Source organism: Acanthochromis polyacanthus, chromosome 19 (assembly GCF_021347895.1).
Source record: "Acanthochromis polyacanthus isolate Apoly-LR-REF ecotype Palm Island chromosome 19, KAUST_Apoly_ChrSc, whole genome shotgun sequence".
In the NCBI taxonomy this organism is placed as follows: domain Eukaryota; kingdom Metazoa; phylum Chordata; class Actinopteri; family Pomacentridae; genus Acanthochromis; species Acanthochromis polyacanthus.
In genome coordinates this window covers 28,226,603-28,249,172 of record NC_067131.1, presented here as the reverse complement: position 1 = coordinate 28,249,172, position 22,570 = coordinate 28,226,603, and the positions used below count along the sequence as shown (strand labels likewise).

General features: G+C 37.8%; 1 protein-coding gene across 9 annotated transcripts in view; it reads right to left on the bottom strand.

Annotated features, from left to right (window-relative positions):
- LOC110960444 (SRC kinase signaling inhibitor 1-like) overlaps window positions 1-22,570 on the bottom strand; it is a 206,479-nt gene that overhangs the window by 92,531 nt on the left and 91,378 nt on the right. For 8 of the 9 annotated variants that reach the window (XM_051939812.1, XM_051939806.1, XM_051939807.1 and 5 more), the window contains one exon: window positions 6,818-6,844. The exons of the other annotated variant lie outside the window; for it this stretch is intronic. In XM_051939812.1, coding sequence (XP_051795772.1) covers window positions 6,818-6,844 — 27 coding nt within the window. The remainder of the gene's footprint in view (window positions 1-6,817; window positions 6,845-22,570) is intronic. 9 annotated transcript variants of the gene reach the window in all.

Below are 22,570 nucleotides of genomic sequence, written 5' to 3'. Positions count from 1 at the left end.
TCTACAAAAGCTCAAAACCTCTGAAGAACCAGGTCAGAATTTCACGACACAGGAGGTTATAGCTCTGCAAATTATGTATAAAGCTCATAAAGAACGTTTACCAGTCAATGTCCACACCAGATTTGCAGGAAGTGGAAGTAAAAGGAACAGAGATCTTTGTAAAACCAAGATTTAGACCAAATTAATGGAATGCTGCATTTCTCTGAAAGGGTTCAATTAATGGAACAATCTAGACGAGAAATCAAAAGGATCTAAATCATACGCAAGATTTAAAAATGTAATTAAAACCAGCACATCATTCAAATACAAACAAACGAATCAAGAGTTTCATAGTGTTTGTTATGAGAGAAAACCCAGTGGCTGAGCAGGCCTCTCAGACTTTAAAGTCATTTAGTTTGATGTTTATTTTTAAAGCTCATTATAAACTGACTGTTATAAAGGAGCAGATTACACGTGTTTATTCTTCTTTCTGCTCCCTTTCATTCAGAAATTGGAAACTTTTGCTTATGTACTGCATTGAATTGCTTTTTTCTTTTGCCAATGAATGAAATAAACTATTTAACACATTAATCCATTATTTTATTATTTTCTGTATGGATGGATAACACATGTTGTATGCATGAAATATCTTCTTTTGAATTGCTGATCAATGTGAAATCTGATGCTCATTAGACTTCTACGACAGGAAATGGCAATATGTAAAAGTTAAAATACTAAAAAATTACTGTACATTTAGTAATTGAGATCAGGACTGATACTGGATGGAATGAAAGTGGAAAATTACCTTGATGTCTCCACTGTTGAAGAAAAGCATCAATGTTGTTGCCAATCATCGACATGTCCCAGATAGTGATAATAAAAAATACCCTTAATATTTATTACATGTAGACTAAAGTTGAAACCATTAACAATAATGTTTGGTAGTTATGATCAGGACTGAAGTTTGCTCAAAAATCTATCTCAGTAAAGATGGAAAATAGCATTGATACATGAAATCTATGACTCTTTTTGACAGACATTTTCGTCCTTAAGGTCCTGAGTGTGTGACAATCGGACAAAATATCCTCTTATATTTTTGATTTAAAAAAACACAAATAACAGTGGTGCTTTTACACAAATTTTGCATTTAAGGAGCTTAAGTCCTGGAAATGAATAAATATTTAGTTGTTATGATCAGGATGGATGTTGGTTAAAAAACTTATTCAGGGAAAGTGGAAAGTAATATCAATATATAATATGATTAAGACGGTTTGACGTGGACATCTTTGTCCTTAAGGTCCTGGGAGAGTTTTAAATCAGACACTGCATAAAAATAATCATGCAAAAGAATCAATGTTGTCAGACGGCAATGACAAAAAAATCCCCTTAGAATTTAAAATATGTAAAATACTTTTACAAACAGGACCGTTCAAAAGTTTGGTGTCACTTAGAAATGTCCATATTATTGAAAGAGAAGCAGTTTTTTTTATGAAGATAGCATTAAATGAATGATAAATCCAGTCTAGACATTGTTAATGTGGTAAATGACTATTCTAGCTGGAAACGGTTGATTTTTAATGGAATATCTCCATAGAGGTACAGAGGAACATTTCCAGCAACCATCACTCCTGTGTTCTAATGCTACATTGTGTTATCTAATGGTGTTGAAAGGCTAACTGATGATTAGAAAACCCTTGTTACAGTTATGTTAGCACATGGATAAAAGTGTGAGTTTTTATGGAAATCATGGAATTTCCTGGGTGACCTCAAAGTTTTGAACGGTAGTGTATGCTAGTCCACATCCTTTTTCACAAAAAAAAACTACTGTGGCATTTTATAAACAAACTACGATTTAACAGGTTAAAATCCTGAAAATAATGAATATTTAGTAGTTATGATCAGGAATGATGCTGGTTCAAAAATGGAACTGAAAGAAAGTGGAAAATATAATGAATAAATAACATTTTAATGGAAGCTTCTTGATCATTTTTGTCTCCATGTTACTTCTTCAGATCAAAGCACAAAGGTTAAATGGCATCCATCTGTCATGTCTAAATAACACACCAGAAGGAACATCCTGACTTTGATTTATTTGGTCCAAACATGCTGGGAGTGAACTCAGTCTTTAACTTTATCCTTGCAGTATTTTTCAGTCTGGAAACTTGAAACCAGCTGGAGCTGCCAAGTAAGAAGAGCGATGGCACGAAGCTGCCGCTGACTGATGACCACTAACGGCCCTGTTTTCACAATAATTTGTACATTTCACATTATTTACATATCAGTCCTGCCAGTTCTTGGTAAAATTGTCCAACTCCAAGTAGAAACAAGGCTGTACTTGGACGGTGGGACTCTGAGGACAAACTCAGTAATCCTGCAGGCAGACCAAGCGTTTGGAGCAGCGTGGGCTTAAATTTGGCTCGTGAGTTTAGCTTCATGTCAACTAATCCCATCTCCCGTATTTTCTGTCACTAAGTAAAGTGTGTAATAGAGCCCAGATTACATTAATATCAACGCAGGAAATAAGAGGCCATGAATAATCTATTCCTACTAACGCACACAACACTTCCACCGCTGTCTTAGTAATGTCACAGCATCACTACGCTCCCAGAGCTCATCTTCAGCTAGTTGAATAACATACTGAGTAACTACCCCGCAGGCTGGAGGAGCCTGAACTTGCAAGCGAGGCACATTCGGCTGAGCAACTTTACACCTACAAGGTGCCGGGATTGTGATTAACAAAACGTGCAGAATGTGCCTTCAGCACAGCAGGACCATGTTAGGGCACAAATTGATGCTGAAGCTTCAAGAAAAGTCAGAAATTCACCCAAGTTATCAGACTGCACCACGTGAGGTACATGAAGGTTTGCAGGAAATTTACACACATCCAGACAATAGTTAACAGATTTTACTGAAAACTACAAATGTCAGATTCATTGCGGCGCTAAAGGGAACATGAGAGGATTAGCGGTGTAGCAGTACAGGTATATATCCTAAAGGACGTTTGGTACGGTACATCCTGTGATCCAAACAATCCCTGTCTATTTATGAAGTCACCGTCCTGGAACAGAAATTGTAGAACCAGAATTCAACTCAGAACATTAAGGTAGCAAACCAGTTGGTGTCCATCAGTTACATCAGTTGCTAGAAGAGTTATCTTAACTGTCATCTTTAGATTTGCTTATTTCCTGCTTTATTTTGTAAGGATCCCTGTCCTGATGATTCTTTTGTCGTTAAACATCCTCCCTTTGTCTGTTTTCCCCTCCTCTTTTGTTTGCCCTCATCAGTCCCCTTACTGTACTTACAGTCCAGCATCTTCTATTGTTCTTGGCTAGCATGTCTTGTTTTGTCTCGTGTCTACCTACCTGCTGTACCTTCTGCAGTTATGTTCAGTTATTTCCTCTTTAATTTCGTAAAGATCCCTTTCCCTGTGTGTCTCTTGTTGTTAAACTTTCTCCCTTTGTCTGGTTTTCCCTCCTTTTTCGATTATCCTGATTAGTCCCCTTACTGTATTTATAGTCCAGCGTCTTCCTTTGTTCTCATTCAGTTTGTTCTATTTTGTTTCTTGTCTGCGAACTTGCTGTACCTCTTGCAATTTTTTTTAGTTCTTTCCTGTTATATTTTGTAAGAATCACTGTCCTTGTGCATCTCTTCTGTTGTCTGTTTTCCCCTCTTTTTATGATTGACCTTATTAGTCTGTGTCTTAGCTCCCTTAGTGTATACACATCTAGCGTCTTCCACTGTTTTCGTCCAGTTTGTTCTCTTTTGTCTTCTGTCTACCCATTTGCTTTACCTGCTGTGGTTTTGGTCAGTTATTTCTATTTTATTTTTGTAAAGATCTCTGTCCTTGTGTGTCAATCGTTGTTTAATGTTCTCCCTTTGTCTGGTTTTCCCTCCTTTTTCAATTATCCTGATTAGTCCCCTTACTGTATTTATAGTCCTGTGTCTTCCATTGATTCTTGGCTACTTCGTCTTGTTTTGTCTCGTCTTCAAACTTGCTTTACCTGCTGTAGTTTTGTTCACTTATTTGCCGTTTTATTATGTAAGAAAGGACAGGGATTACGTAAAAATTCCTGTCCTTGTATGCTTTTTGCTGTTTAATGTCCTCCCTCCTTTTTTGTTGACCTAATTTGACTGTGTCTTAGGTCCTTTAGTGTTTTTATAGTCCAGTGTCTTCCATTGTTTTCAGCCACTTTATCTAGTTTTGTCTGTTTTTTGCAGCTCTACTTCAGCTGACGTAATACCTCATTAGTTTTCACCTGTTTGCAACCTTGTTCTGCCTAAAAGTCTACCTGTCTGGTTGCTTAGCTCGTGTACACCTGCCTGAATTCTTTCCCATGTTCATCATCCGTCTCTGGTTTAACATTTAGTTTTTTGACACCTCCAGTTGCTGTGTTCTTGTTACCCTTTTGACTGTTTTTGACAAATCTTTGCTAGCTACCTATGTTTTAATTTTATCCAGACTCAAGTTTTAAGCTCACCTTTTGTTTTGCTTTTTAAACTACCTGCCTCTGGAGCTTTGGATCATTTAATCATCAGTCTTTGGCAGCCAATGGATCCTGAAGACATTGCACTACTTTGAGTACAGTAATGTCCACATTTTTGAGAGATGTTTGATAGACGAGTTAAAGAAGTCACCTGCATTAAAGCCCTAAAAAGAGAAGAAAGTCTATGTCACCACTTATCAGTCACTTATAATGCAGTACTGAGCTCCTTCCCCAGGTAGATTCAGGACATTTCACACCTCGTTTGAGTCTCAGGTCATAAACAAGCCTTACATCATGGGTTGCAGTAAAGACCTGGAACATCCCATTAGTGAAAGCTCTTAGATGAAGGTTCTCTTCAAGAACCAAAAAGACGTGCAGTTGCCTTCAGTCATCCACATAAGCAACACCAGGCCTATTTAAATCTCTGAAAACATGGCAGTTGTGGGCAGCAATCCACGGATCTGGAAGCATGCCTTTCCAGAGGGAGGATTTTGAAAGCAGGAGCAGAAATCTAAGCTGTAAGCAGCAGCACCGAGGCTGAACTGAACCACACATTGCACTTCACACAACAGCTGGATCATTTTGCCACCTTTTCAGGCTTTTTTCCAGGCTCAGAATCAGCCTACACATGACAATAAGCGTGATAAGTCCACGTACAGTAAAGGCAATGAGTCTGTAACCCTAACGACAGAAATCTGTGCATTTTCCTGTTGCTTTTGACCATCTGATAATCAAAAATGTTTACTATGCTTCAGTAAATAAAATTCTAATCAACAAAACTGGTTAAAACACAGAAATTTTTATTCTGAATTCTTATAGTTTTGGCACTGATTAAAATCTCTTTGGAGAGTGTCGAAAAAAGCAAAAAAGAGAACATTTTATACCCATTTTTTTTTTTAATTTTACATATTTTTCACTGTTTTGTCAAATTAAAGATAATATCTCTTAAAGTAACAGTACAAATAATTAATCTGCACATTAACCAACCGTAAGAAAACAGGCCAAAATTGTAAATCTATGTTTTTAAAAATTGTTAATTATTTCACAGTTTTTGCCTACAAAATTACACTATTTTTTTTACTGTAATTAAATTAGAAAAAATATAATTTTACAGCTATGTCTGTTAATTAAAATTTTAAAAATATATATTAGGATTTTGAAAATAAATTAGGCCAAAACAACAACATATGCACATCCAAAATCTGTATTTTCACATATAGTAATTAAATATTTTACAACATTTGCCTGTAAAATCATCACAATTTTTGATGTATTTGAATGAGGGAAAGTATAATTTTACAGCTATATCTGGTGTCATTTGAAATTAAATTTTGTATATTTTGAAAATAACTGTTTTTAAAAAAAATTATTTTACCAATTTTCTACTAAAATCATAGGAAAACGGGCATTAATTTACATGCTGATGTATAAAAACAAGCCAAAATTATATAATATCCAAATAAAAAATCTGTATTTTTATGTATAGTAACTCATTCTTTTTCAGCAAAATTACCCAATTTATTTTTTTACTCTATTCAAATGACAAAAAAAGATAATTTTACTGCTATATCTCTTATTAATTGGAATTAAATATATATATATATATATATATATATATATATATATATATTAGGATTTGGAAAATAATAAATGAGTTGTAAAAACTATTATTTTACGGATTTTATACTAAAATAGAAAAAATGGCATTTTTGTATATTTGAATTTGGAAAAAAAATTTAAATGATTGTTAAAACTATTATTTTACAGATTCTGTTTTGTTAAAGTACATATATCTACTAAAATCAAACAAAAAGGGGTATGAATTTACATTTACAAAAAGTCTAAAAGTACATAATCTCCACATCAAAAATCTGTATTTTGATTACTTCATTCCTCTTCATGACTGTAAAATTACAGTTTTTACTGTGTTTAAATTGACTGAAAATATTATGTTACATAGATTTGCTGATATTGTTGCTGTTTTTACAGTTAATGAATGTTTCAGTATTCTGCCATTTTAAGCATTAGATTTACAGTTTTGTACAATCATAATGAGCAACCATACCCAGCTGGATAAAATATTACATGTGAAGCTCATGGTGTACATTTCCTGGCTGCCATCACTCAATCTTCTTTTCAAACCAACATTTTTGTTCAAAGCTGAGGCAGAAACATCACAGCACAGACAGAAAACAGAGTTAAAGAGTAAAGTGTGCGCTGACATGTGACCAAAGCTGAACGCAACAGAGAGAACAAGCAGGCATGCAAAGAAACAATGGAGTTATCCTATTAGAGACGAATCCACACAGAGGCACAGATTTACAGCCAAACACAAACACAGTATTGGCACTGACCTTGAAGCTCCAGTAGTTTGGTTGTTGCTAGAGGGGGGAGAAAGAAAAACAAAGAGCAAAGGAGACAGAAGAGGGGCAGGGAGGGTAAAGAGGGGAGAGGAGAGAGTCGAGGGTGAGACTTTTTTCCCCAAGTGTCAAGCAGCAAAATACCACAACACAAAAGATCAGGCGACAGGATGGCTGGTTAGAACCAGAACCAGCAAAAAAATGCTTCATCACTCCAAGCAACAGTGTGACTAGTGAAGTTTTAGAGGCGTTTTTAAGCAGCGAGAGACGCCACTCTAAGACCACAAACTGACGTAAAGGTTAAGCAAAATACCACTAAACTGCCTGATTTTTGCACATTAGTCCTGGTGAGAAAACGACGTGCTAATTATTGTGATGATAGCCAGATTAACTTGCGTTGTCCTTCACTGCCATCATAATAGGACTTTAATTGCTTGTAATTGCTTCTCAGCAATTAATCAAATGTTTACAGTGACTTCACACGGGCGGCTCCTAGAACCGGCCCAGCGGTCTCCCTGGATGCAGAGTCGGCTGGCGTCGGCCCAGCAGCAGGATTAAAGCGAAGCACAGATACTGGATTAAGGAGCTGCCATTTTCACTTCATGTGGAGAGAAGCCAAGACTCAGGTCAACGTTCTCTGGTTCCTTAAAATACAGACACTGAGGCTGCGTGTGCTTTCCCATGATGTTCTACAGATACGTTTATCTGTTAATGTACACAATGTGGCCTCAAGTATACAGCTAATTACACTGAAATACCTTCTAACTGATGGATTTTAAAGCATCGCCTCTTTTTTTAACACACACCACAATTTACTGCATTGGCTAAAAGGTCTGAAAATCCAATTTTATTGCATTTTGTATGTTTTATATCCTTGGAGGTATAAAATAAAAGCTCAGCAAATGTGAATTTTATCAATTTTCTATGTATAAATAACACATTTGCATTTTGTTGCTTTCTGAGTCATTTCTACTAACTCTCAGCCACTAGCAAAGCTCAACAAATGTTCTGCTGTTAGCCGCAAGAGTGAACACAAGAGTCTTCATGCACTCCCAGCATTTGAGAACCCAGTGGGTTCCTTGTTTTTGTTGGCAATCTACATACAACAACATAAAAATCTTTAGAACAAGGCTATCGCTACCATTAACTTTAGGCAGGTCAGAGCTCTGTGGAAACCAAAAATCTGAGGAACATTCATAAAAAGTGGAAACTTAATGACCATTTTCCAACATTAAACAAGGACTGGGTGGATTACTGTGTCTTCACGCCACCTGTGGAACATGAATTTGATCCCTTTTCTGCACAGAAATAATGATGAACTTGCATAATACCCCTTTCTAGAGTTGTTTCTGCTAACTGTATGTCTTGGCCACTAGCAAAACTCAACAAATGTTCTGCTGTTGGCAGCAAGAGTGAACACAGGAGTCTTCATGCACTCCCAGCATCTGAGAAACTGAAGTCCCAGTGCATAGCTTTTACAGATATACAACATAAAAATTCTTAATGTTACTAAAAGTTAAACCAAGTTGGTGTTTACAGCGTTAGCTTCTCTCTTTGCTCATATGAACTGCCTTTCAACACAGCCAAATTCCAAATACAGTTGTTTTTATTTCCATATTTTTATCTTTTTTGTTCTCAGACAACAGAACAAGTACAAAGTAGTGACTGAAATGCAGCTCTTCATGATTACATGCTAACCAGCAGTCATTTAGCAGCTACTACCCAATTTGTGGCTCCGCACTATAAACTACTGACTTTATAATTGTGGATGGGGTCTGACAAACCGCCCACAAACAGAGTTAAAAACAAAGACTGTGCTGTGAATTTGATTCTGTTTTCACATAAAAATGATTGTTCAGAGAGAAAGTTAGAAGCAATTGAATGTCTTAGTCTCACACTTATTTATATTCATGATAGCAGAACAGTTAATTCTAAAATCTTCAGTAGAAGGCAACTGGACTTCTGTTCGGTTCTTTAAGAACATCCAAGAGGCTTTCTCAGTTCCAACTTGAATGGAAGCCATACATGTTAAAATGGAGCAGTCATGTCATCATAAACAGAGCAGGTTGTCTTCAGCACCACTTATCAGGTACTTATAATGCAGTCCTGGGTTCCCAGTTTCACCACCACTGAAGTCAATGAAGTTCTGTGTCATTAGCCATGAGATTTTGGGGTGAAAAGAACGACGTGGGACTCCCCATTACTCAAGTTAAAACTAAGGAAGCCTTAGATCTGAAGTGAAACATCTTCAACAAGGTCTTTTTTGGTCTTTTTCCCTATTTATGACGACTGCAAAGAGGGCAGATTTTTATATAACTCACCTGTTCTAATTTTATTAAGGGTTAAAGTTATGCACAAGTACGTGAGTGGATAGTTGGTATGATCACAGGCCAGTCCATGGACCAGACATCTGCAGGGTCCACAGTAGCTCCTCCCTTTGCTTATATTTTGTTCCTGAAGATGTTGCATTACTTTGGGGACAATGATGTCCACATTTTTCACAGAAGACAGATGTTCGATAGAAGAGTTAAAGAAGCAAATCTGTATTAAACATCTAAAAAGAGAAGCAGTTCTACGTCACCACTTATAATACAATTCTTAGAATGCAATCCTTCCCCAGTTTCATGAGGTTTCACACCTTGTTTGAGTCTCAAGTCATAAAGAAGCCTTAAATCATGGGTTGCAGTAAAGACTTGGGACATCCCATTAGCTAGTTAGAGATAGCTAGCTAGATAGATACTTTATTAATCCCGAGGGAAATTTAAATATAGTTGAATTGAGGAAGCCCCTAGGATCAAGGTTCTCTTCAAAAACTAAGAAGACATGGAGCTGCCTTCAGTCAAAACTGGGTTAAAACCAGAGGTTATCATGATGGAAAGAACCATTATTATGGTGTTTTAAGATGAAACTGACCAAAAATGGACCCAATATGGGGCCTTTAAAGAGAAATGCATGACTACAGGTGTGTTTTTAGGTGTGGAGCACACTGGAGGCATGATGTGGAGATGACTATCCAGATGTTCTCCTTCCTTGAAACAGGAAACCGAAACAGACAACATCCTTCTACAGCCACAAAAACACCCGATGCATCTGGCTGGATTTCAAACTGCACCATCATGGCAGCTTGTTTGGAAACTTTTGCTTAAATTAACAAACACATTTCAGCAAAATGTATCTCAGAACACATTTCAGTAGGAATAAGCCATGCAGCTACTAAATCTGTCCTTGTTTTTCATCATCGACGGTTAGTTTAAAAGTTTCTCAGGAGTTTCCAGAGGCAGCATATTGCACTGAAAGCTCATTTAAATAAAAAGACTTCTACTTTATGCAAATATGGAGCAGCCTTGACAAAGAATTAGAAGTATAGAAATAATAAATCCTGTGGACTTTAAGGCTGGCAATAATCTATATTTTCTATTATTCTCAAAAAATCCCAGTAAAGAAACCAACCATGTGTAGTTTCTGACCTCCCCAGTCTGTCTGCATTGGTCAGCCCCAAGTTCATTGGTTCTAATTGAAGACTGGCATCTTAAAAAAAAAAAAAAACGACAGCAAATTTAGTTTCCTTTCTTAAGAAGCTTGAATAATTTCCTAAAACCGCTGCAGCATCGAGCAAATGCCACTGAAACGGGTCGAAACGCTGCATTAGTTACAGACAATTTTCAGCTGCAGATTATCACACATTTGGTGGTTTAGTGGTTATTTGTGGCAGCGCTGAGTCAAAACATGTCGTAATTCAGGAAAACGTCTCCCTGTGCATCAGTGTGGCTCAATAATGTGCTTCTATTAGCTGTAATGGAGCTCTGTAAACAAACTATCAGGCTTTCATAGACAGACTCAACTTGTTAGCAGTGTCAACTGATTTGTTTTTCGTTTGGTTTTTAATGGGATTTGCTGACAAGAAAAATATGGAACATCTCCTGACTTATTCATCAACACTTAAAGCCATTACAGAGTACAAAGAGGAGAAGGAGCAGCGTTGTTTCAGACGTTTATCCTGCAGTGGTTCGGCCTCTGCTGAGATAATTGCTTCCCTGAGATTTCTTCGTTTTTTTCACTTGTAGTTATGAATTATCTTAAGCTCTGCTGTTGTGAGGATAAACTTCAGCAGCACTGCGATGCTCTTGTGGCACATTCCTTGAAACTACATCCAGAAACTATCAATTATTAACAACAGTAGTTGGTGAAACGGTGGGGGAGAGTGGTGCTTACAGCATGATCTGTCCATGAAGGGGAATTCGAAGGCTGCAGCAGGTGCAGGTCCACGAAGAAATGTTCCCAGTTTGATGTCGAGGAATTTCACCTGCCTACAGCGAACCACATTAAACTTCCGGATCCCAAAACTAATAGTGGTCAGTCTGAAAGGCCTATTGTCTTCATTTAAAATGCCAAAATTAAATTATTTATTAACCAGGCACTGTGAAAGCAGAAACAATCATCACATTTTCAATTTTCTGATGGTCCTTGAACTAATCACATGTGGCGTGCGATTCCATTGGAAAAAGTGAACTAAATTTAAGTTTAAAAGTCTGTCAAAACATTTAAAAAACAACCAAAAGATTCTGTAAAAAAACAAAAAATTCTGTTGTCCATGACTGACTTAGCTCCGACCAACAGTCACACAGAAAAAAAAAATCAGGGATTATACGACTAAATTAGAGTGATTGACGACAAAATAAATCATAATTAAACAAAATAAACGCAGCATGGCTCAAAAACAGCAAACAGAGGAGCTAGTTGTTGGACGATACATTCAGCATGGAGAAACAGAGCAGAGTAAAAGCACCAAAAGCTGAAAAAATAAGGAATAAATTATCTATAATATGAGTAGTCACTTTGTTTTTTCAGTATTGGTTCTGCTGTGAGTACTTGGAAAAATGTCATACATGTTGATTCCCTTTTTTTCTAACAAATTATGAACAAAATGTAACTTTTTAAATTTATTTCTGACATTGTATGTTTATTCTATACAAGAAATAAAGACATTTCAGAGTTCGTCTAGACTTCTACTGTTTAAACAGCAGTGCAGGACTTTATATTTAAATGAAAAAAGAGCCCACAGTGAGTAAAAATGTGACAGGATAGAAACTGATTGGGGTTTAGAGGGTTAAAGGGTCGATTTACATTTGGGGGCGGCATAGCTCAGTGGGTAGAGTGGCCGTCTCACAACCGGTTTGATCCTCGGCCCGTCGTGCTCATGTCTAGGTGTCCCTGAGCAAGACACCTAACCCCTAATTGCTCCTGGTGGGTCGTGGTTAGCACCTTGCATGGCAGCTCCCGCCATCAGTGTGTGAATGGGTGAATGTGATGTATCATGTAAAGCGCTTTGGATAAAAGCGCTATATAAATACAACCATTTTCCATTTACATTTCCATACTGTCAGAAAAGCAGCGAATCCACACACTCAAGAAGCTGGAATCAGCAAAGACTTAGACTAAATAAATAAAAAACCAACAAGATTCTGCGACTAAACATACGTTGCACAGTTGTACAGTCTTAGTAAACTGGAAACTGGTCAACACACACCGTCTACAACAGTAAACAGCCTCCAGCCTTTACTACAGTGTGTTTCTGTTGGCATGGCAACCAATCACTGGCATCTTCGTGCTCCAGAAAAGTCAGCTGGATAGTCTGAACCTGGGGAGCGAATAAATGCCCTCAGTTTGTCCACATGCCGGCGTAAAATATGCTGGCACATGATTGGTATGCGAGCCGCTAACAATTCTTTCCGTTTTTCCTGAATGAAACTTTATAAAAAAGCAGCACTATTTCCCTGCACAGCTCCCACTCATTATGTCGGACTGACGAGTGGCTAAATGAGCTGAATCAGAAAACAGATCTAAACTCAAGGTCTCAGCACACTTCCCTTCAGAGTCTTATTTAAGTCCTTCCACCAGCGCGAAAGAAAATAATGTAAAAGCAACAAATGATGGCGGCACTCCAGAGAGGGGACTTTGTGTGGACTACATAAAGCCACTATGCTGTGTTCAATACCTCTTTTATGAGCTACTTAGTTTAGTTTCCTCCCATTAGGATGCCACATTTTCACTCCAATTAAACTGTTGTTTAGCTGAATGCCTCAAGAAACTGCTAACAGTTTACAGCAAGTTATTTTTAGTTTGCCCGACGATTTAACTTTCTACTTTAAAAATAATCCAATAAAATTGCAGGAGCACTGGGAGCTGTGCATCTTGGCACAAGTCGACTACAACAGCGATGGCGGCCAGATGTTCACTCCTGTTCAAAGGTTTGGGGTCACACAGACAATTCCATGTTTTCCATGAAAACTCACCCTTTTATCCATGTGCTAACATAACTGTACAAGGGTTTTCTAATCATCAATGAGCCTTTCAACACCATTAGCTAACACAATGTAGCATTAGAACACAGGAGTGATGGTTGCTGGAAATGTTCCTCTGTACCCCTATGGAGATATTCCATTAGAAATCAGCTGTTTCCAGCTAGAATAGTCATTTACCACATTAACAATGTCTAGACTGGATTCATGATTAATTTACTGTGATCTTTATTGGAAAAAAACTGCTTTTCTTTTAAAAATAAGGACATTTCTAAGTGACCCCAATTTTTTTAAACAGTAGTGTGTATCAGATATATTTTTTAAAGGTGCAGTCTCTGAACTTTAGGAAAAAATCGTTGCAGCAAACAGAAACGCTCCATTTCAGCTCTTTAAAAGCCCACTCTGCTGGCCAAAAGTGAGGTAACATTGGTTATGTATCTATGAGAACAGATAAAAAGTCTGGACGTCAAATGAGGCATTTCAGGCAGGTAAGGAGTCGTGTTTTCTTGGGTTGAGAATGACTTTCTTTGGCTTTTTAATTTTGCAGACATAAAAAAAAAGCTGCTTTATCACACAGTAAAGGAAAGGAGGACACAAAGAGCACATTAAAGGCTCTTTAACAGCACAACAAAGTATTGATTTCCCTCCACTGTGGTCCTTGTTAAAGCTCTGCTGATACGATGAACAGTTATGACAAGTGACACCTGCATAAACACATCGATTGTACAGCGAAACATTCCTATCAACAGCTACAATAAGTCAAATGTCTCAAACCCGAGAAGTCCACACTTGGCAGTGTGTCGTCGCTTCATAAATCAATAGAAAGGAAGAAACTGACAATTATTCTCACTGTTGATTAATCTCAGACTTAAATTACGAGATGTTTGGTTTATAAATTGTCAGAAAACGGTGAAAAATGTCAATGTTTCCTAAAACTATCCTCATATGTCTTGTTCGATTCACGAACCAAAGATATTCAATTTACTGCCACAGATGAGGAAAGAATCCAGAAAATATTCACATTTAAGAAGCTGCAATTTAGAGAATTTAAACTGTATTCAAACTCACAATAGTTGATTTAGTAGTTGACATCCATTCAACTAACTGAATAATAACTGCAGCTCTATTATGTCTGGAGCATGTTTTTAAACATCCAGAGTTGAATAAAAATTATCTACATTTTATAAAACAGGCAACAACTAAAATAAAGACGAGTAAAATCAATTACATTATAGTAAAATATAGATGATAGCTGTAAAAAACAAGGCAAATCTGCTTTTAAATGACAAAATACTGAAATATTAAGACTAACAGCAATAAAAAGCCACTGAAAATATCCTGTGTCAATGAAGGAGGAACATTTGATTAAAAGATGAAGGCTATTCAAAGGATTTCTCTAAGAAGAACAATAAGAGGGTGAGTCAACATAAACTGAAGTGTAGAACTGATCACTGACTGTTTGACTTTTAGTCTGGTTAAGAATAAGGGTTAAAGCAGCATCTTGAGTTTATCATTTGGAAAATGTTGCAAAATAGCTTAGAAACATGAATCCTTTCCGTTTCCATGGAAGAAGGAGAACTAGTCTGAGCTCTGGAACTAGTTTTACTGATGATTACAGGAGCGCCACCGACAGATGTCCACAATTCAACAAAGAAGGCTTCTTCTGCAGCATTAATCGTATGAAAGTCTACACGTCTGCGGTTCAATTACCTCTCAGCGCTTCTTAAAACACCCATGGCGGATTGTTACATGTTTGCACGCTGGCTTCTCGCTCTCAGATCTCCGGGTTGAACACAAACAGATCTACAGACAGCCGTCACAACAAATGATTTGCAACAATTTGGGAGAAAAGTGAGAGCGTGCAGGATTGATCTGGGTAATGCAGCCACCGCAGCAATTCACCATATTTCTGCAACGACATCAAATATTCCTGACTGAACAAGAAGCACCCAGAGTTAAAGTTCAGGGGAAAGAAACAGTCACATAATAGAAAACAGGTTAAAGTTACTGCCTCATGGTTGAATGTCTCTGCTGACCAGTAAAGTTGATGTTTTCATGCATGTTTGTCCACATTTTGCTACGATTAATGGATTATTTATCAACTGTTAAAATATTTTTGATAGCTTAGTAATTGGATTGAGTCATTTTTAAGAATAAAAAAAGTCTTAATTCAAATTTCTGGTTTCTTTCCTAATCCTCTTTCAGCAAACGGAATTTCTTTGGGTTGTGGACAAAACAAACCTTTGAGAAACACTTATCTACTAAAAACTAATGAATTGACTGAGAACATAATCAACAGATCAATCGAACAATAAACATTTACTATGACCGTTTTATCTTATTAAACATTTGTGAAGAATGTCTGTCTTCTTTCATTTTCTAAGCTTTAACCACCAGATTTAAATCAGTTCCTTCTTGAATCTAAGTGAACATTTGCGCCAAATTTAATAAAATTCCCTCCAGGAGTTCCTGATTTATTGAGCTGACAGGTATGAGACAGACATGAGGCCACAGAGACCTTTAACCACCTAATTAAATCCATTCCACGCACTGCTGTAGAGAACCAAATAATCGATCGATCAGGGGGGAAATAAACTGCAGTTTATGTGTGGATGAACTAAATGTTCCACAGTTTACTGAGAGCCTCTACCCGCAGCCATTTTAGCCTAAATACACTCAAAATTGGCACAAAAGGTTGTATTTGCAGCAAATTAAATCATTTGAATCTGGTTGTTGCTGCACATATTCGTGCAATTTCTAAAAAATAACATCAACTAGTGATTAGAGAACAAGAACTACTGAGGAATAAAATAAAGACCAGTTAGCTGCTGTTTTTAGACGATCTGACATGTTGGTTGTTAAACGTGAAAAGTTAGCAATCGATTTTTTGAACAAAATTCAGCCACAACAACGACTTCTTTGACACGGAGTCAGTTAGTTTGAAGTAGACTTTGAGTTAAAGTTCGGTAAATGTTAGAAAGTTAGACCCAACAGTCTCCATTAGGTTGGACTAGTTCAAAGCTGAGAAAACATGGAGTGTTCAAAGATAGTCTGTTCCTCCTGCTGCCAGAAATAATGGATTAAATCTGGAAGGGTACTGATGTACAGCTTTTCTTCTTATCAAAGTAACACCAGAGATTGTCCGACCAATGAGAATTTCGTCCATATCCATCAACCAATCGACCAGATGACCTGGATCCTACAAACCAAAGCTTCATTCCTGAGTCAAAGCAAACATTTGAGCGCAATATGAAGAAACTCTCTCCATAATTATGCTAAATCATAATCGCTGGATATCGAAAGTAGCACAGAAATGCACAAATATAGAGCATTACTCATGTACAAAGCAGAAAGTGTGTTTGAACAGAGAAAGCCATATTCACAGTCAGCCGCTGATTGAGAAAATATAGTTTCAAGGCCTTCAATTTGAATACCGAGCTGCACTTAGGGGTCATTTTACTAGGAATTGCATATTATAGCCCAGGTGTGTTAATTCAAGTCTAAATTTCATCACAGGCGCTTCTCAAATGAGAGCTTTACAAAGAAAAAAACAAATTTGCTCAATAATTAAAACTAAGGTGTAGGTGGAACTTAATTCATGTTTGAGCAGCTGTTCAGGGAGCTGCACGGATCTCCAGTATTTTCTCTTTTTTCCTCTGCTGGCATCTGAAAGTTCATCTCACTTTCTTTTGAATATTTATTGGAGGAAGCCGGACAGAAGAAGCAGCTTTGGGAAACAGACCTCAACAGGCCTGTAGGGCTGCTGTGACCCAGATTTCTGAGCTCTGTATGGCGTCCAGGCCTCCGTCCAAAGCTGGTGACCGAAACAGAGCCGCCATACCTGATCTGAAGCCTCAGTCTGCTTCAACCAAACAAAAGACATTTGATTGAAGCCGATTCGGCCAGAATCTTCATCTGAAATCACATTTTTTTTGGTTGTTTTGTCCTGAATGAAATCAGTTGTTTGTCCTAGATATGATTTCTCAGCAAATATTTAAGCATAGAGATTTCTGAGGTAAAGGCTTCACACTGTGACCTTTAGGAATCAAATTTGTGAGACTACATGACGGTCACTAGGCTGTTTTGGTACCTACTGTGGTTAAAAGTTGTACTTTTTGTCGACGTATTTTTTAAGTGACTGGTATCTGCAAGATAAGTCTGATCCACGGTTTAGATTAGCAGAAAGGGAGCGCAAAAGTGGTGGCATGATGTTAGGAACACAAATTAGAAATCAATATTTGATTAATTAATCACAGAAATTGGTCACACTGTCACTTTGTAATGTGCTAATGTTGCTGTTTTAGTCAGTGAAGACATTATTTGGACTGCTACATAAGCTACAAAGGGTATACAAACACAGTCCCAGTCGATCCAGGCTTGTCCAAAATACATGAGCTCGTTGGAGGTCATTAACAGTCCCGAAAGTCTTTGTCATGGTTCCCATTACTAGCTACGACCAGTACTACATGTCACAAACTGCTACATATGCTGACAGGATAGGAAGAGAGATCCTAGTTGATCCCAGCTTAATTTAACACGTCATTAAGTGTCACACAAGTCTTTGTCATGGTGCCCACTGCGAACATAATACATGCCACAAAGGCTAAAGATGCTACTGGAATATAGGAATAGCTATTGTAGTTGATTCTAGCTTGATTGACCATGTCATTAAGTGCCACTGAAGTCTTTGTCATGGTGCCCATTGTGAGCTATGATACATGCCACAAAGGCAACAGACGCTCCTGGGAATACAGGATGGCTGTCCTAGTTGATCCCAGCTAAACTTAACACGTCATTAAGTGTCACACAAGTCCTTGCCACGGTGCTCGTTGCTAGCTACGACGAGTACTACATGTCACAAATTGGTACACATGCTGATGGGATATGAAAAGAGATCCTAGTTTAATCTAGCTTGATTTAACATGTCATTGAGCACCACCGAAGTCTTTGTCATGGTTCCCATTGCAAGCTACGACACATGATACAAGCCACCAAGGCTATAGATGCAACTGGAATATAGAAAAGCTGTTCTACTTGATCCCAGCTTAACTTGACACATCATTAAGTGTCAGATAAATCTTTGTCATGGTACCCCTTCACTGCCAGAACGCTCACTGCTCCTAGTCCAAGTATTAGAAAAAACTTGAGCTTCAGAGCTCCACAGCACCACCTACTCTCTAGCACTACATCTCAAACAGTTGTTAAGCATATACTTTGGATGGATATGAATAATTTTAATGTCCTTGAAATGTGTATAATCTCGGAAAATGGTACCCAATCACAGCACAGTTGGACTGAATCGAGGGAAAAAAAGCTTGATCTGAAAACCTCTACTTTCAAGTACAATGGATGAGGAAGTAGCTACCTGTGATTGTGATGCAAGGGCAATGCTACTTTGTGTGTTTTGTAGTCAATGCGGTCTGTCCTTTGCAGGTAAATCTAAGCTTGTTTAGACTTTCAGTGATTGATGCTTCACCTGAAACACTAAGCTCAACAACATTTATTTTCAGCGGTTAATGAGCATTATTGCCCAACCAAGTTGAGCATTGCCTGTAACATCAAAAAAAAGCAACTCCAGCTCACAAAATTTAAATCCTCACTCTCACTGTTGAAGAAGAACATGGTGAATGTGTACCAAAGACATAGCCAGTGCCAAATTAATAGAAGTGAACAGCAAAGCAATATATTTTCAGATTAAAGTATAATCAAGTCACTGCAGATCTAAGGGCTGCAAATTTAAATAACTATTGATCAGCATGTTGGCTTGAAAAACAAGGTACAACCAACTGAGAAAGTTGTGGCAAAATCAGTCTGGAGGTCACTTTCTAAAATTCCAAATAGCTTAAAGACAACAAACGAGGCAGCAGATGCAAGAGATCTTTTACATTTATCTCTGCAGTTTTGTCTTCTACCTCATAAAAGTTTGGTATTTCTCACTATAAGGAAAAAATTAAATGACAGACTTTGTGAGAAACTTTTAGACATCTTTATGTAACCGTTTCCTCCCATCCGTGCATCACAGCATTCCTCAGACAATCACGTCACCATAATGATAATAATTAGCACAATTATTCAGCACTTCTTGGTAATTACAGCAGGCTCTGGATATTTTTAAATGTTTTGGGTTCTCACAGGCCCTTTGCAGAAGATTGTGGCTAATCTTTGCTGCAGAAATTCTTCTTGGATGTCTGAGAGTTGCTTATTCTCAGTGTGACTCAGTGTGATGAATCACATCTCTTTTCTTCACGCGGCAGAGGAAAACAAACATCGACTGAAAGGAAATACAGAGTGCTGCAGCTTAAACACTATCATCAGGTAAACAAGGAAACATCATGACTTCATGAGAAGACCGATGCCTGTTGCAGCTGCTCCCGCTCATTTTCTTATTGTCTTCTCCTTCTTATAACTTTTCTTTTTCGTTACGCTTGCCTGGATCACTGCTGGAGACTTTCTGGAAAGATTTCTGTTCTGTTTTTTGTTATCTCCCTCATTCAGTGCTGGCTGCTGTTACTCAGCAACTCCACGCTTGCCTTGTTTGCACTAGAGACTGGCTGATTATGCTGAAGCCGTCAGACATGACGAACAGACCAACAGCAGAACTGCAGAAATCGGGAGGAAGATACGCAGAGAAGAAATAAGCAATGAGGGAAATGAGGTGGACTGATGAAGAAGAGGAGATTCCAGGTTTATCTACCTTCTGTGATCTTGGGAAACATGACATTGCCGGTCCATAAGACTCACAAACCTAGTGAGGAATCAAAGGGGCTCAATTTATATATCTATCTTTATGTATAGTTCCTGTTGGCAGTAGACTGGTCTTACTTTAATGGTAGTCTATAAAAGTGACTGTTTTTTGTTTAGAAATGGATGGTAGCATTCTATGTTGCATCCCTGACTTCAAGAAAACTTTAAATGTATGGATCAACCTGAAATAAAGACTAACAAATGCATCGATTGTAGGACAAACCAGTTTAAACTTGTTTTGTTACCAACTTCAGCTAACTGTAAGCTGTTTTTTCAGTGTTTCATACATTAAATAAGCAACATATACTAAAGCCAAACATTTTCTAGTTTTGCTCTTTTCAAAATCCTGTTAATAGTCGACATTTGTGGGATCCCCTTCCTAGAACAATGCTCTCTTCAAGCTGATCTTGAAGTATTGTTTGAGTCCTTATTATTCTAAATATCAGTGTTGATTTCCTTTTCCTTCCCCTTTTGCTGGTATAAATTATCATCTGTGTAATGACATGAATACCAGTAGGCTGCGAATGAAAGAGCACTAAGAATCTGACATGGAAATTTCTTGGGAAAGTGCTAAAAGATTCCCTTCAGTTAGCAAAAAGCAGTCACAGACTTTAAGAGTGTTAGGAAGTATTGCCCGACTATCTTCCCCACAATGTAGTAACAAAGGAAAAAAGTTCATATTAAACTATAAAGAAACTCTCTGTGAATTTCAATCCAGAATTTTGCATAATTGTACACCTCCACGTTGGATTTCAAACTAAGTAATCATGATTTAACTAAAGTTCACTTAGAGCTTTATTAAAAATACTGTTATAACTCTTCAGGAACTAGAGTCCCTCCACAGACTCAAAAGTAATTGGACAATCGACTGATGAGCAGTTTGACGTCCAGGTGTGCCCATTTTCCTCGTTATTGGATGACTAATTAGGGAGATACCAGGTCTGGAGCTGATTTAAGTGTAGAATTTACATCAAAATGAAGTTCAAATACATGTGGATGAAAGTGAATGAGGCAGAAAAACAAAAAACCAGGATCTTAAGAGTGGCCAAATCAACTCATTCTCAAAAAAAAGGAAGACCCTGGAGACCTTTACAACACCAATAGTCCTGGAAGACCATAAAAGATGAAATTTTTCCATCAACCCAAGTCAAAAAACACTCGAGACGATCAGAGTGTCATTGTCAACATCCACAAACCACTACAAACACTAAAAGCCAAAAAGAACAGATCAAACTTCTAAATTCAAAACCTAAAATAAGACTCTTTGTGGAGACAGAGCCAAGATGAACTAGTATCAGGATGATGGACGGGAGAGGAAGAGATCGTGAGCCAAAGCAGACCACATCATTTGTCAAACATAGAGGAGGCAGCGTGGCGGCATCAGCATGTATGTCTGTCGATGGAGCCGAGTCCCTGGTGTTGGTATTGATTATGTGACAGCTAATAGAAGCAGCAAGATGAATTCTGAAGTGTCCGGAGCAACACTTTCTGCTCAGATTTAGTCAAATGCTGCAAACCTTACAGGACGGTTGACCCAAAACAGACCACGACGGCAACACAAGAGCTTCTTAAGGCCTTCATTTTTGATAGAAGCAGCAGAGGTAGATGGGAAATTTGAAGAAAAGGGAGGAGGATGATGTGCAATAAAGGTTCAGACAGCTGGGAATTAAAATACAGACGCTATCGAGTCACCCTAAAATGAAAAGTTCCTAAATGGTATGGACAGTAATCCGATCTAAACTCAACTGAGCTGCTTTTCACTTACTGAAGACGAAACTGAGGGCAGAAAGACCCATAGTAATTTCCTGGCAGAACATTTTAAGGGAGGAAACTCAGCATATGGTGAAGTCAGTGGGTTCCAGACCTGAGCCAGTCATTCACTGTAAAGGATTTGCATCCAAGTGTTAAAAATAAGCCTCATATTTATAATTGTGTCAGTGTGTCCAATTACTTTTGAGTCTGAAAATGGAGGGAATCTGTATGAGAAACGGCTCTAAATCCTGAACAGTTAATGCTTGATTTTTGGTTCAAATCCTTAAATGAAAGCTGAACGTCGATGTTTCAGTCAATGCTTTATTTAAAATTCATCATGGCATCCAAAAATGTATAGGTTTGAGTGTTTTTGTTTCATAGAGATGCGGCTACATAACGGTTTGGGTGGACAGGAGTAAATCTAAGAGTAGCATGAAAAGAGGTGAAGGTTATTAACAATAAATGATGCCATTTTGGTCACATTACAGTGAAGGAACATCTCTGCAGCTCAGATACTGGACTGTACGCCATCCACACTACCCACCAAGGGAGTTTTCACATATTACAGGGCTTAAGACTCTACACTTTTTAAACTGGTTGCACTTCATTATTTAGGAGAATCAGCTCATAATTCAGTTTCCAGCACACCTTTAGGCATTGAATATCAGTTCTGACTCCTCACTGCTTCAGTTTGCTCTGTCAGCTTTGCACCTGTCACGACGCACAATGAGTTTCTTGGAGATAATTTGCTTTTTCAACTTTCCAGAAATTCAGAATGGCAAAGTTCCAACAGAAAAAGCTCAGTTCTCAATGGTGCTCTGACTGCAGTCTTTGCAACAAATGCACTACATTGGCCTTTTTATCACATCTATGTGAATTTACTTGATGTGCATGCACAGACTAATGCAGTTTACAGAATGTCACTTAAAACCTCACATGCAGGATATTGGTA